Genomic DNA, 19,816 nt, shown 5'->3' with positions numbered 1-19,816 from the left:
ACAGAGGGGGATGGGGGAGAGAGACATATGGGTGTAAGAACATACATTTGACCACTTGACCTCTGGGGGGCCCGAAATGGCTTTCTGAGCATTGTTCTCTAATTTATGATAGCACAATTTGCCTATATCTCTCGCTCTCTTTCACTCTCTTCCCCTCTCTGTCTCTCATGACAAAGAGATCTCCCGAAATATGAGCCAGAGAAAAAAAGCATTCTCTCAAAATGGCACCTGTAAATCACGACGTGAGACCATTCCACCGTATTCAACTACCCCTCATCAGACGAGCGGTGGCAAAATGATACCATGCGGCGCTGCGTCGTGCCCCACAGAGACAGAAGAGGAAGTGAGATATCCCACTCCCTCATTATTTCTGTTTCAATGGAAATCAATAAACTAAGTAGACCAGACCCAGCTGCTATCGCATTGGTGTCTTTGGGAGAGCCACCCCAAACAGACAGGAACTAAAAAATGTTTTCAATCCAATCAAATCAAATTTTATTGGTCACGTACACATGGTTAGCAGATGCTATTGCGAGTGTAGCGAAATGCTTGTGCTTCTAGTTCCGACAGGGCAGCAATATCTAGCAAGTAATCTAACAATTCTTCAACAACTACCTAATACACACAAATCTAAGGTAAAGGAAAGGAATAAGAATATATACATAGAAATATATGGATGAGCAATGACAGAGCATATTTAAGATGCAAAAGATGGTATAAAATACAGTATATACATATGAGATGAGTAATACGAGATATGTAAACATTATTAAAGTGGTATTATTATTATTATTACTGTGTTAGTGATGGCTGTTTGACATCCTGTTTGAGTTTCTGAGATAGAAGCTATTTTCCAGTCTCTCGCCCACAGCTTTGATGCATCTGTACTGACCTCGCCTTCTGGGTGGCAGCGAGGTGAACCGGGTAGTGGCTCGGGTGGTTGTTGGCCTGATATCGGGTGCTGTAGGTATCCTGGAGGGCAGGTAGTTTTCCCCCAGTGATGTGTTGTACCAAACGCACCACCCTCTGGAGACCCCTGCGGTTATGGTTGGAGCAGTTGCAGTACCAGGCGGTGATGCAGCCGACAGGATGCTCTCAATTGTGCATCTGTAAGAGTTTGTGAGGGCTTTAGGTGACAAGCCAAATTTCTTCAGCCTCCTGAGGTTGAAGAGGCCCTATTGCACTTTCTTCACCACACTGTCTGTGTGGGTGGACCATTTCAGTTTGTCCGTGATGTGTCAGCTGAGGAACATAAAACATTCCACCCATCGATGTGGTTAGGGGGGTGCTCCCTCTGCTGTTTCCTGAAGTCCACGATCATCTCCTTTGTTTCGTTGACGTTGAGTGAGAGGTTGTTTTCCTGACATCACACTCTGAGTGCCCTCACCTCCTCCCTATAGGCTGTCTCGTCGTTGTTGGTAATCAAGCCTACTGCTGTTGTGTAGTCTGCAAACTTGATGATTGAGTTGGAGGCGGGCATGGCCACGTAGTCATGGGTGAACAGGGAGTACAGGAGGGGGCTAAGCATGCACCCTTGTGGGGCCCTAGTGTTGAGGATCAGAAAAGTGGAGATGTTGTTTCCTACCTCCACCACCTGGGGGCAGCCAGTGGGGACAGCAGACTGAGATAGGGAGAGACTGAATATGTCCGTAAACACACCAGCCAGCTGATCTCTGCATGCTCTGAGGAAGCGGGTAGGGATGCTGTCTGGGCTGGCATCCTTGCGAGGTTTAACACGTTTAAATGTCTTACTCACGATGGCCACAGAGAAGGAGAGCCTACAGTCCTTGGTACTGGGCTGCGTCAGTGTTATCCTCAAAGCGGGCAAAGATGGTTTTAGTTTGTCTGGAAGCAAGCTGTCGTTGTCCGTGATGTGGCTGGTTTTCTTTTTGTAGTCCGTGATTGTCTGTAGACCCTGCCATATTCGTCTCGTGTCTGAGGCGTTGAATTGTGATTCCACTTTGTCTCTATCCTGACATTTCGCTTGTTTGATTACCTTGCGGAGGGAATAACTACACTGTTTGTATTCGACCATATTCCTAGTCAACTTACCATGATTTAATGCGGTGGTTCACGCTTTCAGTTTTGCGTGAATACCGCCATCTATCTGGTTAGGGTAGGTTTTAATAGTCACAGTGGGTACAACATCTCCTATGCACTTCTTTAAAAACTCACTCACCGAATAAGTGTATAAATCTATATTATACTCTGAGGCTACCCGGAACATGCCCCAGTCCATGTGATCAAAACAATCTTGAAGTGTGGATTTCGATTGGTCAGACCAGCGTTGAATAGTCCTTGTCACGGTTACATCCTGCTTGAGTTTGGTGTCGTGGTCAGATTTGCCCGAAGGAAGGTTGGGAGAGGAGGGCTTTGTATGCATCGCGGAAGTTAGAGTAGCAGTGATCCAGAGTAAATGGAGTGAACTTAATTTATCTACCATCTTTGGTTTCTCCATCTTCTTCTCCTCACTCCGCACCAACTTGTGCCAACACCTTTCAAAATAGCAATTTACTCTGCATTGCGAGTGTTTTGCTCATTAGGCTGTCACAGCTGAAACTGGTTGGCGGTGATCATGGCGGCAAGGTGTCTGGCAAGTGCTAACGTTATCACACCGCTTGTCTGTTTAAAAACTAGAGGAGAGCTAATGTTCCTTCATGTTCCAAATGTTATACCGCCGACGTTCAATAATAACCTGAACAACACAAGCAGATGTCAACGAAGCAACAAACAAGCCACTGGGAAGATTTCCTTTGAGGAATCTGTGTGTGTGTGTGTGTGTGTGTGTGTGTGTGTGTGTGTGTGTGTGTGTGTGTGTGTGTGTGTGTGTGTGTGTGTGTGTGTGTGTGTGTGTGTGTGTGTGTGTGTGTGTGTGTGTGTGTGTGTGTTTGAGGTAAATATCGCTCCTCTTCTCCATATTGGCCCCATAGGTATCACACTTACAGTTGAATCGAGTACAGGCTTTACTGAATAAATAACAAAGACGGAATGTAATATGAGATTTAATTAAATTGTTTGGTGTGCGGCCTTGTCTCAGATGATGTGATGGCAGGTAGCCCTATGCGAGGCTTTTGCCATTGAAACACCTCCGCTGGGGGAAAGGAGTTCCAATGACGGGCCTTAAGGTTATTATAGCTGTTGGTTGTGGGGAGGGGGATGGTTGTCGAAACTGTTGCTGAAAAATAGCAAGTGAGAGAACATGGGTAAGTGATAATTGCAGGAGTGAACCCATAGGTTAAACAGCAAGTGTGAGGAATGCGCATTATTGTGCCATGCTTATATGCTTTAAGGTAAATAGGTGAATGAGATTCCGCAGATGGCTAATAGGGAAGAGGAGAAGAGGCAAGACTGTGTTGATGATACACTACATGGCCAAAAGTATGTGGACACCTGCTCATCAAATATCTCATTCCAAAATCATGGGCATTAATATGAAGTTGGTCCCCCCTTTCCTGCTGTAACAGCCTCCACTCTTCTGGGAATGCTTTCCACTAGATGTTGGACCATTGCTGTGGGGACTTGCTTCCTTTTGGCCACAGGAGCATTTGTGAGGTCGGGCACTGATGTTGGGCAAATGGGCCTGGCTCACAATCAGCGTACCAATTCTTCCCAAAGGCAGCCCGTCTGGTGTTCAACCTTCCCAAGTTCTCTCACGTCACCCCGCTCCTCCGCTCTCTCCACTGGCTTCCAGTTTCGCATCCGCTACAAGACCATGGTGCTTGCCTACGGAGCAACCTCAGTACCTCCAGGCTCTGTCAGGCCCTACACCCAAACAAGGGCACTGGTTCATCCACCTCTGGCCTGCTCGCCTCCCTACCACTGAAGTACAGTTCCCGCTCAGCCCAGTCAAAACTGTTCGCTGCTCTGGCCCCCAATGGTGGAACAAACTCCCTCACGACGCCAGGACAGCGGAGTCAATCACCACCTTCCGGAGACACCTGAAACCCCACCTCTTCAAGGAATACCTAGGATAGGGTAAGTAAGGGTAAGTAATCCTTCTCACCCCCAAAAAAAAAAAAGATTTAGATGCAAGTGGCTGTTCCACTGGATGTCATAAGGTGTATGCACCAATTTGTAAGTCGCTCTGGATAAGAGTGTCTGCTAAATGACTTAAATGTAAATGTAAATGTAATGTGTCCAATGGGGTTGAGGTCAGGGTTTTGAACAGGCCAATCAAGTTCTTCCACAGCGATCTAGACAAACCATTTCTATTTGGATATTGCTTTGTGTACGGGGGCATTGTCATGCTGAAACAGGAACGGGCCTTCCCCAAACTGTTGCCACAAAGTTGGAAGCACAGAATCATCTAGAATGTCATTGTATGCTGTAGATTAAGATGTCCCTTCACTGGAACTAAGGGGCCTGAACAATGAAAAACAGCCCCAGACCATTATTCTTCTTCCACCAAACTTTACAGCTGGCACTATGCATTGGGGTGTTATCCTGGCATCCGCCAAACCAGATTCATCAGTTGGACTGCCAGATGGTGAAGCGTGATTCATTACTCCAGAGAATGCATGTACACTGCTCCAGAATCCAATTGCTGCAAGCTTTACACCACTTCAGTCACCACTTGGCATTGTGCATGGTGATCTTAAGCCTGAGTCCAGCTGCTCGGCCATGGAAACCCATTTCATGAAGCACCCGTTGAACATTTCTTGTGCTAACGTTGCTTCCAGATGCAGTTTGGAACTCGGTAGTGAGTGTTGCAAACAAGAACAGATTTGTACACGTTATGCGCTTCAGCCCTTGGCGGTCCCGTTCTTGTTTGGCCTACCACTTTGTGGCTGAGCCGTTGTTGCTCCTAGACGTTTCCACTTCACAATAACAGCACTAATTTGAAGGGGTGTCCACATACTTTTGTATATATAGTGTACATTTGTATTCAATCCGACTATGCCAGTAGAAATGGAAATGAAGTGGATTATGTTATGCTTAATGGATGATTATAAACAAGCATCCAGACCAGCCTTCCTCATTGAACGTTTGTAAACTACGTTTGATTTAAATACTAATAATCTGGTGTGTTGTTCCGAGTCTCAACAACAACGACTTGAAAGGCAGTTTTACACCCATTTTACGGCCATCTCTTTTGGAGCATGGCGTTAAATCGGAACGACAAACAACCATAAGCGCACAAACTCTGAACTACTTTGGCTGTTTAAAAATGACAGATTCATGCGATTCAGATGTGCTAGGAGACAAAGTTCAATGGTAATTATGGAGAGAGTGAAATACCAAGGCTGACCCTTACTGCTATAGGTTAAGTAGCCCTTCAAAAACGGCATTTTCTAGTTAAAATACAGTAGACTGAAAATGTGCATGTGAGTGAGAGAGAGAGAGAGAGAGAGAGAGAGAGAGAGAGAGAGGGTGACTCATTAAATATGACCTACAATCAGCTGGTTCAGTGCTATAGAAGAACAAGTGAAAGTGGAAGGCTGAAAATGGAGGAGGTACTGTGTGTTTGTGTCTGTGACAAGGTGGTACTGTGTGACACTGAAGAAAGGGACACCAAGTAAAGGCCACTGTGTTCTCATTGAAGAGGGCGCAGTGAGACAGACAGACAGACAGACAGACAGACAGACAGACAGACAGACAGACAGACAGACAGACAGACAGACAGACAGACAGACGGGCCAGGGCCAAAGGGCGCAAGGGCTGAAGTTGCTGGTGTGTGGCGCAAGTGTGCTGTGTGTGTGTGTGTGTGTGTGTGTGTGTGTGTGTGTGTGTGTGTGTGTGTGTGTGTGTGTGTGTGTGTGTGTGTGTGTGTGTGTGTGTGTGTGTGTGTGTGTGTGTGTGTGTGTGTGTGTGTGTTGTGTGGGAGTGTGTATATGTGCTCATGCATATCCGTGTGTGTCTGTGTGTGTCTGTGTGTGTTTGTAGACCTGGGATTGATGTTACTGACAGAAGTGTAAGAGGTAGACGGGTCCCTGGCTCCCTAAGTGTGTGTGTGTGTGTTTGTGTGTCTGCCAGCCTGTGAGGACTGTGTGTGGTTGATGAATTAGTGATGGCGGCCGCTGGAGCTGTGTGATCCCTCAGCGGTGGTGACAGCAGCTGTTAGCTATGGCGTCTCCTCCCAGCCACACTCACTCTGGCTCTCTTCATCAAACACCAAGGCTCATTAATGCTGCAGGGCCCAGCGCTGCACAGCCCCACCCCAGGCCTGCTGCATGCAAACTGGGGAAGGGAGGAGGGCTGAGGGGAGACTCCTGGGTCACTGGGGGTGGAGGGTATATGAGGGGATAACAGAAAGTGGATAGGGTCGGAGGATGGTGGGTGTGTGTGTGTGACAGGATAGATGATATACAGGGATTAGACAGCAGTCAGACCCTTAGACACGATGTGTTTCATCTATGGTGATTCTGACAGGTTTGGCTTGTGTTAGGTAGAGAAGAGCAGGTGTGAGAAAGAGTGTTTGTGTGTGTGTGTGTGTGTGTGTGTGTGTGTGTGTGTGTGTGTGTGTGTGTGTGTGTGTGTGTGTGTGTGTGTGTGTGTGTGTGTGTGTGTGTGTGTACCTGTAGGTAGGTGATCCTGCTCTGCACCAGGTTAGACAGGTCCCTGGCCTCCTTCACTCTCCAGTCTCCCACTCCATCAGCCTGGCTGAGGTAGTACAGGTCTGTCATGATAGACCTGCATGCACACACACACGCACACGCACACGCGCACACACACGCACACACACACACGCACACACACACAAATGCACACATACCGAAAAAGAAACCCATAAGTCCAGTGTGCTACATAGCACAGACACACATATACAGCAGTTTCCCATCTCTAAAGACCAGCATGGCTCAATTAATTTCAGTGACCCAAATCAGTCACATCCTCAGTGTGGGAAACCTCCTGAGCACAAGTACCCATGCACACTTACACACACATACACTTGTGCACGTACACACATGCACACGCGTCCTCTGGCAAGACATAATCATCACTCATGCTTCCATTTTTAATCTTAAACCACAACGTGTGTGTTTGATGTGAAGCCATGTCAAACTCCTTTACCCAGAACCCACCAGGGATATATCACCGTCTCCCTGTGAGATAACTACAACTCTCCGCTAGTCACTGAGTTAACATACACTGTAAATAAAATAAAATATATACTAATCTAGTTGCTTCAACTAATCATTACTAAGTAACTGGTTACACGTGTTACCAAATTTTAAAAAATGTCGCCCAAACTTATCTACAAATTGAGAAAACTTTGGCAAAAGTCCATTTCAAATGATGTGTTTGCTCAACTTGTCTCATATGTTCACTCAACTAAACATGATTATTTGGGCATCTTAACTAAAAAAGTCTGTGCAACTGGTTACATACACAGTACTTTTAACATACATATTTGACACATGTTGACATACATAATTACATTGTCCACAGTAATTATTATTCAATAGGTCCTCACCTAGGATTTGAATGCACAACATCTTGGTTCATGGCATTCCAATCTTCCTGCTATGGTACCATGCCTTTGCCAGTTATCAGTCACCTTGATTATTCTCTCAATATTGATTTGATTTTAGGTTTTTCTGTTGTCTACTGTTGGTGGGGCATATTATTCTGTTTGATTGTTACTCCTTAATCACTATGTTAAATACAATAGTTTTTCCTGAATTAAAAAAAAAAAAAAAATATATATATATATATATATATATATATATATATATATATATATATATCACCTTTATTTAACCAGGTAAGCTAGTTGAGAACAAGTTCTCATTTACAACTGCGACCTGGCCAAGATGAAGCAAAGCAGTGCGACACAAACAACAACACAGAGTTACTCATGGAATAAACAAGCGTACAGTCAATAACACAATAGAAAAAAAAGAAAGTCTATATACAGTGTGTGCAAATGGCTTGAGGAGGTAAGGCAATAAATAGGCCATAGTAGCGAAGTAATTACAATTTAGCAGATTAACACGAGAGTGATAGATGAGCAGATGATGATGTGCAAGTAGTGATACAGGTGTGCAAAAGAGCAGAAAAGTTAATCAAAACAATATGGGGATGAAGTAGGTAGATTGGGTAGGCTATTTACAGATGGACTATGTACAGCGGCAGCGATCGGTTAGCTGCTCAGATAGCTGATGTTTAAAGTTAGAGAGGGAGATGTAAGACTCCAGCTTCAGGGAGTATTGCAATTCGTTCCAGTCACTGGCAGCAAAGGAGGTGCTGGCTTTGGGGATGACCAGTGCAATATAACTGCTGGAGCGCGTGCTACGGGTGGGTGTTGCTATGGTGACCAGAGGGCTGAGATAAGGCGGGGCTTTACCTAGCAAAGAATTATAGATGACCTGGAGCCAGTGGGTTTGGTGACGGATATGTAGTGCGGGCCAGCCAACGAGAGCATACAGGTTGCAGTGGTGATAAAATTGATGGCACTGTGATAGACTACATCCAGTTTGCTGAGTGTTGGGGACAATTTTGTAAATGACATTGCCGAAGTCAAGGATCGGTATGATTTACGAGGGTATGTTTAGCAGCATGAGTGAAGGATGCTTTGTTTTGCGAAACAGGAAGCCAATTCTGGATTTAATTTTGGATTGGAGATACTTATGTGAGTTTGGAAGGAGAGTTTACAGTCTAACGAGACACCTATATTTTTGTAGTTGTCCACATATTTTAAGTCAGCACCGTCCAGAGTAGTGATGCTAGTCAGGCGGGCAGGTGCGGGCAGCAATCGGTTGAAGAGCATGCACATAGTTTTACTAGCATTTAAAAGCAGTTGGAGGCCACGGAAGGAGTGTTCTATGGCGTTGAAGCTCATTTGGAGGTTTGTTAGCACAGTGTCCAAGAAGGGCCAGGTGTATACAGAATCTTCTACATTTGCACTCACTGTACACAGATTTTTCTATTATTTTGTGTTATTGACTGTATGTTTGTTTATGTGTAACTCTGTTGTTGTTTCTGTCACACTGCTTTGCTTTATCTTGGCCAGGTCGCAGTTGTAAATGAGAACTTGTTCTTAACTGTCCTACCTGGTTAAATAAAGGAGAAATAAAAAATAAAAATAAAAAAGAGGTAGGTGAATAACCTACTTACCAGTATTTCTTTATTAATGTCTAAGAAGGCTAAAGATTGACCATACTGCCACACTGAAAAAACAAGATGGTGGAGAAGAGGATGAAAGGCTTACCTTTAGAGCTACACATTGCAGGTTCAAACCACACATGTACAGATTGTCCACATATGAAGTGTAAAAATATGGTTTGGTTTGTATGACTAAATGTTACATTTATAGTCCAATCTGGTTTCTTAAAAAATGTGTGTGTGGGGTGGGGTTGGGGGGGTCTAAGCTGACGCAACGCATTGAATAACACATTGGCAAAAAAAGACAGTCAAAAAAATAAATCATAAGGAATATGGTTTTGAAGTGTCTGTCCTACATCTAGGAGATAAAAGAAAGCTCAGGGGGGGAAAAGTATAATATAGTACCAGTCAAAAGTTTGGACTCCTACTCATTCAAGGGTTTTTCTTTATTTGACTATTTTCTACATAGAAAGACATCAAAACTATGAAATATGGAATCATGTAGTAACCAAAAAGGTGTTAAAGAAACCAAAATATATTTCAGATTGAGATTATTCAATGTAGCCACCCTTTGCCTTGACGACAGCTTTGCACACTCTTGGCATTCTCTCAACCAGCTTCATGAGGTAGTCACCTGGAATGCATTTCAATTAACAGGCGTGCCTTAAGTTAATTTGTAGAATTTCTTTCCTTCTGAATGCGTTTGAGCCAATCAGTTGTGATGTGATAAGGTAAGGGTGGTATACAGAAGATAGTCTGATGAAGCTTGGAGGAGGAGGTGTTATGGTGTGGGGGTGCTTTGCTGGTGACACTGTCTGTGATTTATTTAGAATTCAAGGCACACTGCAGCGATATGCCATCCCATCTGGTTTGGGCTTAGTGGGACTGTCATTTGTTTTTTCATCAGCATAATGACCCAACACACCTCCAGACTGTGTAAGGGATATTTTACCATGAAGGAGAGTGATGGAGTGCTGCATCAGACGACCTGGCCTCCACAAACCCCCAACCTCAACCCAATTGAGATGGTTTGTGAAGAGTCGGATCGCAGAATGAAGGAAAAGCAGTCAACAAGTGCTCAGCATGTGGGAACTCCTTCAACACGGTTGGAAAAGCAATCCAGGTGAAGCTGGTTGAGGGAATGCCAAGAGTGTGCAAAGCTGTCAAGGCAAATGGTGGCTATTTGAAGAATCTCAAATATATATTATACTCAAATTGTCACGCCCTGGCCATAGAGAGGCTTTTTATTCTCTATTTTGGTTAGGCCAGTGTGTGACTAGGGTGGGCATTCTATGTCCTTTTTTCTATGTTTTGTATTTCTATGTCTTGGCCTGGTATGGTTCTCAATCAGGGACAGCTGTCTATCGTTGTCTCTGATTGAGAATCATACTTAGGTACCCTTTTCTCCCACCTGTTTTGTGGGAAGTTAACTTTGTCTTTGTTTCGAGGGCACATAGCCCAAAGCTTCACGGTTTGGTTTGTTCTTCATTTGTCGGCGTCATTTTAAAATAAAGTTCAAATGTATGCTTACCATGCTGCACCTTGGTCCAGTCCTTCAGCCAGCCGTGACGCAAATAAAATATATTATGATTTGTTTAACACTTTTTTGGTTATTACATAATCCCATATGTGTTATTTCATAGTTTTGATGTCTTCGTTAGTATTCTACAATGTAGAAAATAGTAAAAATAAAGAAACCCTTGAATGAGTAGGTGTTCTAAAACTTTTGACCGGTAGTGTGCGTCGACGTTCAAAGGCAAGCATTTCAAAATCTTTCCAACATCGTTGATGGTCCCTACGACAGTGGATACTTTATTAATGGTAAAAATGTATTCATTATTTTTAACTCTGTCGTGATTGTATGATTTGTCGAGCATCGAATGGATGTCTGTCAAGCTAGTAATCTGGTTAACTGGCAAGTGCCAGGCAGGGCTAACGTGAGCTATTTAGCTAGGCACCAGGTAAGTTAGCTGGCTAGAGCTAATGTTAGCTAGCTAAAGTCAGCTGAAGCTCTTGTTTTGAAACACCCCTGTCTAAAAGAGGCATAATCTGAAACTGGTTGGAATCGATGGAAGAACAGCATCAAATTCAATATGGATAACTACAGAATCAAGATGAGGATGTCAGGTCTCCGTAAACACAGGAAAAAGAAGGAGAAGCAATCCAGAGAATGAACCACCGCACTCAAACATGAAGAGGAGACCTTAGGTAAGTGGGCTGAAGTGAACTTCCTGCCAAACCTACACCGTGGAAAGGACTCAGGGAGTCGTAAATCGCTGAGACAGGTAATGGTCCAAGAAGTTCAGAAGACGAAAGGAAAATCTATAGGAAGATGCAGAACACATTTGCCCTGCGGTGCCAGGGTATAGTCACCGACACTCAAATTGTAAAGGAGTTCCTTGATCTCTGGACTGCTCTGAGCATGGAGCCGCAGGTAAAATTGCAATGCTGTATTAATATATTAGTTCTACTGAATTAAATTGTGATACAGTATTCCAAACCTGTGAAAAATTCAAAATGATGTCTATTCCAAGTGTAGGTGTATGCAGAGTTCTAGCGAATTACAAACCAGAACCTGCCAAACATTTTCTATGCTGAGATTGACCGTCACACCCCTCGATTAATGACCTTGTACAGACAGATGGCATCGAAGACTGGAAGGACTGCTGACACTTTGGTTGACATTCTGAGGTGTCATGATCTACAGGTAAGACGGAGGACTCCACATTATACTGAATTCAGATCTTGGTCTAATGCAATTATCAACTACTTACTAAACCTTGAGGGGAGATGTCCCAGACACAGATTAAGCCTAGTCCTGGACTAAAATTATTTCTATGGAGATTCTCCATTGAGTTTGCTTTTTAGTCCAGGACTAGGCTTGATAAGAATTTAAAAAGGCACCTGATAGTTTGCCCTTTTGCGACTATTCCACTGGTTTCATTGTACCATGTTCCTAATTAAACCGAACTCAGTGAAATATTTAAAATCTTTCTCTGGTACCAGGTTAGATCGGGTAAGCAGATGTCATAAAATGTACATTCATGTATCCCTTTAGGAAGACATGATGCCCACACAAGCTGTACAACTGTTCTCTGTGCTCTTCCTGTGTTGCTGCGCTAGTAAGCAAAACATGCTAGGTAGGTTTTCTGTCATTCCAGTAATATTGTATTATTGTGCCCATTCCCAATCAACCCACTCCAGCTCCGGAGGTGATCTCAGATGATTAGATGGGTGAGTATGGTCAATCTAGCCAACCATAAGTCCGTGTAGATTTATTGCTATATAACACATCTGTCTAGTATTCTCATCTGGATTCAGATGAACTAGAGGTTGGTGATTCACCGGTAGCCCTGCTGACAATCGTTGTTGACAACACAGAAAATACAGTCCACTACAATCCGGTCAAGATGTGTCGTCCTGGAGAGTGAAGTTGTGGTGATTGACCTCCCCAGACTGCCGGATGCTTTCCTGGGTAATGTTTGGTCTGATTTATGCTCTACATCTCAGTTATCCGAAAGAACTGTCCAACACATTCAAGTTCATTCAGAAAATCCTGCTTTTAAATCCCAACTATTATTTGTTGACATTGTTGCATTTCTTTTAACGAAAGGAACCACAAAAGACACTTTCTCTTACCCCCTAATCATCATTACAGTAGCACCTCTACCAGGGTTGGGGTCAATTCCATTTCAATTCAGGAAGTAAACTGAAATTCCAGTTCTAATTTCATTTTATAGGAGGCAATGAGAAAAATTGGAATTGATATTGAAATGTTAGCTTACTTCCTGAATCGAAAAGGAATTGACCCCAACCATGGTGGAAGTGCTACTGTAAAGTGTTCTCTTTAACAGTTAACCTTTGCAGTATGTAGGCTAATAATTGTAGGTCTTGGTGCTTCTTAGATCTGCCGTTTTCCTTAACTTATTATTTCCTTGCTCAAATGCATTGACATAATTAGCATGTTGTCTACCGTTATTAACATGGCACTTGAATACGTATACCGGAGTTAGTTTCTTTTCAAGCATGTTGTCCACTGCTTGTAACACGCAGCACTTGAATAGGCCTAGCACTGACAATTATCTTTTTTCGGGCTTACATATGGAGCAATGTCTCAGTGGAGGTCAGGGTCGGGTCAATTCCATTTTAAATTTAGTCAATCCAGGAAGTGAACTGAAATTCAAATGTTTTCCTCAAAGGAGGCAATGAGGAAAATATTAAAATTTCAGTTTACTTACCAAATCGACTGAATTGAAAATGACTGACCCAAACCTGAGCTCCACTGAGACATTGCCACATTGACCCCAATCTGTAATTGGGGTCAATTTAATTGTGGAACCTTGCACTGTGTTCTCTAACATGTAAACCTTTTCCTGTATTCTCTTTAAATGTACTCTGATTGTTATTGTTACTGCAGCAATAAATCCATATTATTCCTGGTTTAAAAGCATTCATTTGTACATGTTTTTTTTAACATTGCAATTATTCTATTTGAGTCAGTGCTAATAAAGAAAACCTACGCAATCAGTGGCCACAAAGTTTTTGATTAGATGCACAACTACCTTTTGATTTAAGTAAGTTCTAGTTTTTAATTTGCATATTAGTTGTTGCAACTTACAAAAATTGATTACAGGCTAGGATTAATTGGCTAGGATGTAAGCATTTCACTAAAATATAAGGTTCATACAACATGAAGTTCGTAGAAAAACTACTTGAAAGTGGTGTTACGTTTACTTAAACATAATGAGTTTAATTGATATATTTTAAGTTACTGTAGATCATAGTAATAAAGTTCATTCTAATGACTTTAATTAAGCTCTCTGTAATCAAAAATGTATATTAATTAACAGAAATTGAGCACTGTGTATTTTTTAACTAAGAAAGTCAGTTAAGAACAAATTCTTATTTGCAATGACAGTCTAGGAACAGTGGGTTAACTGACTTGTTCAGGGGCAGAATGAGATATTTACCTTGTCAGCTCAGGGATTCGATCTTGCAACATTTTGGTTACTAGTCCAACGCTCTAACCACTAGGCTACCTGCCGCCCCAATCAATAATTTTGAGTTTCATAATAACAAAAACGAAGCAATTAGTTGCCACAAATGTATCGAGTTCTGCTAACTTATTCGGCTTTACAGTGTACTTGTACCGGCCGTTGGTGGAAGAAGGTGAGGACCAAAGCGCAGCGTGGTACGTGTTCGTCATGTTTATTCCAAACTGAACACTAAAATGCAAAACAACAAAGAGACAACCGAAACAGTTCTGTCAGGTGCAATACACACTAAACAGAAATGAACTACCCACAAAAACCCAGTGGGAAAATCTACCAAAGTATGGTTCTCAAAAGTATGGTTCGCAATCAGAAAAAAAAAACAGCTGCCTCTGATTGAGAACCACACCCGGCCAAACAACAAAGAAATCCCAAAACATAGAAAAAGGAACATAAAATGCCCACCCTAGTCACACCCTTGCCTAACCAAAATAGAGAATAAAAGCCTCTCTATGGCCAGGGCGTGACAGTACTTGGCCTTTATTGGTATTTTTTTGTAGCTTATGTACCGTAGCTTAGGCCAATTTGTGAAAAGTGCAACATCATAAGCATATTATTTTAGCCAAACCTTTTATGGTTATTTCTCACATTGATTGATCAGCCATAAACTAACATGTTGCTATTGTCTACCCTTGAATCTTACAATGAGGATAATGCTTTTAGGGCCTGATGCCTCTTAAATGCGGAGAACTTTAAGTGTTTTTCCCATAGACTTGCCATTATTTTGCTACAATTACTTCTACGTATCATCATGAACTGGAAGCAGTTTGATATTCAGAGTTTTTTTACATTTTGTTTTTAATTCAATAGAGTTGAATTCATCCCCGATGTTGAATTAGCCTTTTCTTACTTCCACAAAGCATTCCAGGATGTATGCAACAAGCATGCCCCTTTCAAACAATTCCCGAATTAAGGGCAGACAACTCTGATTCTCAGATGAACTAGCTGAAATCATAAGGAAACGGAATGGGGTGTGGGCTAAAGCAAGAAGGTCTGATTTGGCTGAAGATTGGATGGCTTTTAAACGCCTTTGGAATCAGGGTGTGACTACGACCCGAGAGCTGAAAGCAGACCACTCCCTCAAATCTACTGCTGATAATCTGAATAATCCTTCAAAATAGATGCACAGCTTTCTAAACAACTGCTGGTAGATAGTAACTGAGAAAACCGGTTTTAATCAGCATTTTCTTGATGCAGGTGGATTATTGGATAGGGTTAAAGGTCTAAATGAGTCCCCTGCGAAATGACCTGATACCCCCGTCCACTCCTTCTCCAGGTTCTCCTTCTCAGTCTCAGAGGTGCGTAGAGCGGCGATAGCAATTGATGTCAAACAAATCCCCTGGCCCCGATGGTCTAGACCCCCGCCTATTACAATAAGGTGCAGACATAATTGCTCCCCCTTTAACATGCACATAAATTGTAATGAAATCCCCAAGTTGTGGGAATCAGCATTTTACCTACTTCTTTTGAAATGAGGTGACCACAGTCTACTGAATAACTATAAGCCCATATCTAAATAGTCTGTTTTGGCAAAAGTATTGGAGTTCCTAGTCAATAAGCAGCTTAAGGCCTACTTCCAGGAAAACAATATTTTGGGTGGTATGCAATCAGGTTTCAGGACAAGCCACAACCGCACTGTTACAGTAATATTGAACAGTTTTGGATGATATTTACTGTGCTCTGGATAAGAAGTTGCATTGTGTATCAGATTTGTTCATAGATTTGTCAAAGGAATGGGACACTGTGGACCATACTGTATTGGTGCAGAGACTGAAGTGTATTGGGATTACTGGTCATGCTCTAGAGTGGTTTGTGAAATACCTGTCAAGTAGAACCCATTGTGTTAAGGCAGATGGTTGTAAATCCGACATCATAGAGCTGCACTCAGGTGTGCCTCAAAGATCCATTTTAGGTCCCCTGTTGTTTATTATCTCGATCAACAACATTGGGAGACATGTTGAGACAGCTGACGTTTAATGCGAATGACACTGTCTCTATTCAAGTTGCAGCAGTTTGATTTTGGCTTTTGAAAAATCTAACATCAAAAATAATCTGTGCAAATTGAAGCTTGTTCTGAATTCCTCTTAAACAAAACACATGCTAATTTCCAATACTAAACACTCTGAAAACCATGTCATTACTACCTTGGAAGGGAATTCCATATAGCGAGTTAAGAAGTACAAATATCTGGGCGTTTGGGTGGATGAGAAGCAGAGCTTCACTACTCATCTTGAGGACCTGGTAAAGAAGATCAGGTTGAGAATAGGTTTTATTACTGGTATAAGGCTCAGCCAGAAAGAGCTGCTACGGTGTACATTCCTCTCTGTCTTGGACTACAGGGATGTCATTTATATGCAGACCTCAAGCACTACCATGAAGGCACTTGATTCTGTGTTTCACACAGCTCTTAGGTTTATTACCAACCAAAAGCTTTTGACACCACTGTGACCTTGATAGTGCTGTTGGCTGGTCTTCGTTGACTCTACAGTACATAGATCATAGTATACCAATCTTGAAGCCTAAGGCCATTTTGGGAAAACTGCCACTTTATCTCCGTTATTCTTTGATAAGGTCAGAAAATATATATCAGTTATGGTCTCACTCCTACTTACTTTTAACGGGTCCTATAATCAGAACGGATCATGGAAAAAAGGCGCTTTAGCTACTCAGCTCCGTGGTCTTGGAATTCTCTCCAGGCCAGCTTGAAACACCATGGTCTTGTTCCCTTGGAGGAGTTCAGTTGGTTGACTCACATATTACAGAGGAATGTGATTGTCATTAGGATTTGATGCAGTGGTACATATGATAGATTTATTTGTATCTTTATCTATGACGCTTGTTTGTTTCTGTGATTGAAATGTATATGCTATAGAATGCTAAATGTGTCTGATCAGATATTAGCAAACTAATAGATGAGTTGCCACCTCCACTTATTTGCATCGCCAAAGATCAGATAACCAAATATACAGATGGAGATTCAGTGAAACACAATCACATTGATTGATTATCAGACAAGTCAAGGGCTTTTAGTCGGGATGTAGCCCCTATAGGCTTACGCCAGTGAAAAGCAAAATAATCAACCTGCTATACTAGGCTAGCGTAGGCTACATAGTTAGCTAACATGATAGCAAAGTTTTCTGATAACACTGTTAGAAGAGCAAAATAAACAAAAAAAATCTAATCATGAACGCTCACCTCAATTCGGCTAACATTTTGCCAGCCTAATTGTAACCAAATATTCAAACTGAGATTCGGACATTGGTTGATTTATCAAGAGGAGTCCCAAGACTTGTCTCAAAACAGCGCGTTAACGCTGTCGCAATCAGAACGGTTATACAACATTATAGTTGATAATACTTTAAAGCTATTGCTTTAAAATATTTAAAATGGTTGGATGACTTTGGGAGTTTCAATAAGCAACAATTTGATATATGCCTTCAATTGCATTAGCCTACTTTATTCCAATATTTTCATCATTCAGTGATATTCATTTCCATAATTATTGATTGACCCATCCAGTCGTGGTTAAGAAAACGTGCATGCGTAGTGGTGGGCTTTGCGAAGTGACATGCTTCGCAAATTTTAGAACTGCCACGAGGAGGGAAACAGCCTAGTAACAGGTGCTGCCTAGCAACCATCATTATGAAACATCAAATCTCATGAACACACGCTGCTTACGCCAAATTTAGCTATGACTGTGTTCTAGGAGCATTCTTGCAACAACAAGTGAAAGTTTTTGCATTATAAAATAAACATTGTAGAATCATCCACACAACTGGAAGCTTTGGTGTTCTGGGAACATACATTTAATTGGTTTGCACCCTAAAATAAACATTGTAGAATCATCCACACAACTGGAAGCTTTGGTGTTCTGGGAACATACATTTCATTGGTTTGCACCCTAAAATAAACATTGTAGAATCATCCACACAACTGGACAGTTTTTGTGTTTTGAGAAGATCTTTTTTTCCCCACAATGTGATGCTCCAACAAAATGTTTTCTGGGGAACGTTCTTGTAACATCAGGTGAATGGGCCAGGTGAAAAGGGTCAATATCGTTTTTATTTATATATTCTACAGAATACAGAACATTTCCAATGCATATTTTGAGTTTGTAGATAAGTACCATATCCTGACAAATTCTGATTCCAAAAGTGTCTTTTAGACATAGACTCAGTATTTCAAACATTAGGAACACCCCCCTTTATTGCCCTCTATCAGTCTCAATTCGTCAGGGCATTGACTCTACAAGGTGTTGAAAGCGTTCCACAGTGATGCTGGCCCATGTTGACTCCAATGTTTCCCATAGTTGTGTAAAGTTGGCTGGATGTCCTTTGAGTGGTGGGGCCATACTTGATACACACAGGAAAGTGTTAAGCAAAAAACAAGCTAGCAGCTTTACAGTTCATGACACAAACCTGTGCTTCTAGCACATATTGCTGTGCCCCATTCAAAGGTACTTAAATATTTTTTCTTGCCTATTCACCCTCTGAATGGTACACATACACAATTCACGTCTCAATTTTCTCAAGGCTTAAAAATCCTTCTTTAACCGGTCTCCCCCCCCTTCATCTACACTGGTTGAAGTGAATTTAGCAAGTGACATCAATAAAGGATCATAGCTAACACCTGGATTCACCTGATCAGTCTGTCATGGAAAGAGCAGGTGTTCTTAATGTTTTGTATACTCAATGTATATGATATTGGGATTACTCCGAATTATCCACATTATTTTAGGTGAATGTTTTTTGCATCCTAAAATAAAGAATCATTCACACAACTGGACATTTTTGTAGTTTTGGGAACATATCTTTTGTGATGTCCCAACAATGTTCCCACCAGACTGTTCCCACAACCTAATGAAACATTCTGGGAACCTTTAAAGAACAGACACAATGTGTTCTAGGAACATTCGTGCAACATCAGGTGAATCTTTTTTGTACCCTAAAATAAATATTGTAGAATCATCCGCACAACTGTTTTGGGAACATCTCTTTGTCCCCACAATGTGACGTCCCCACAATGTTCTCACCAGACTGTTCTCACAACATTCTGGGAACCTTTAAAGAACAGGTGCACTGTGTATAAATCGCTTCGCCATTTCCTGTGTAACTAGTTCCTAACCTTTTTTTTTGTTATGATGCCCAAATAATAATTTCTAGTTGAATGAACATATGAGACAATTTGTGGAAACACATTTGAAGTCTTCTCATGTTGGAGCAATACTTGGGCCAACTAAACATTTTAAATTCAAGTAACACTTTGACCGGAGAGTTGAGTAAACAAAACAAAAAGACCGTGGAACCAGTTACTTAATAATATTCAGTTGAAATATTTTTTTTGTACAGTGTGGGAGAATAGGCAGACAGACCCAGTGGGCTTTGGGAGACGAGAGGGGGGCTTCTTTTGTTGGTTGTATACGTGCCCGTGTCTGTGTGTGTATGTATGCGTGTCTTTCTGCATGCATGCTCCGTCTCCTTTTCTGTGTGGCTTGTGGGGGCTTCCTCTGCCCGGCGCTTGCTGCAGATGCAGACTTTCGAAGCTGCAGGCTGGAGACAGGGGTTGACGGGCGGCTGAGCTGAGCAGCCCTGAGTACTGATTACTCGCTCCAATTGGTGGACAATTATTGCCCCATTTACAAGTAATAAATCAACAAGGAGGCAGAGAAAGGGAGGGAGGAGGGGAGAGAGGGCTGGGGGACACTGCAGTCTTACAGGGCC

At 42.1% G+C, this 19,816-nt stretch overlaps 1 protein-coding gene across 3 annotated transcripts in view; it reads right to left on the bottom strand.

Annotated features, from left to right (window-relative positions):
- The window catches only part of LOC118397716 (alpha-(1,6)-fucosyltransferase-like), a 154,969-nt gene that overhangs the window by 36,594 nt on the left and 98,559 nt on the right, over window positions 1-19,816 (bottom strand). For all 3 annotated transcript variants that reach the window (XM_052470806.1, XM_052470807.1, XM_052470808.1), the window contains exon 5: window positions 6,516-6,630. In XM_052470806.1, the coding sequence (XP_052326766.1) occupies window positions 6,516-6,630 (115 nt within the window). The remainder of the gene's footprint in view (window positions 1-6,515; window positions 6,631-19,816) is intronic.

Source organism: Oncorhynchus keta, chromosome 19 (genome assembly GCF_023373465.1).
Source record: "Oncorhynchus keta strain PuntledgeMale-10-30-2019 chromosome 19, Oket_V2, whole genome shotgun sequence".
NCBI classification, from domain to species: domain Eukaryota; kingdom Metazoa; phylum Chordata; class Actinopteri; order Salmoniformes; family Salmonidae; genus Oncorhynchus; species Oncorhynchus keta.
This window is presented reverse-complemented; position numbering and strand designations above follow the sequence as displayed.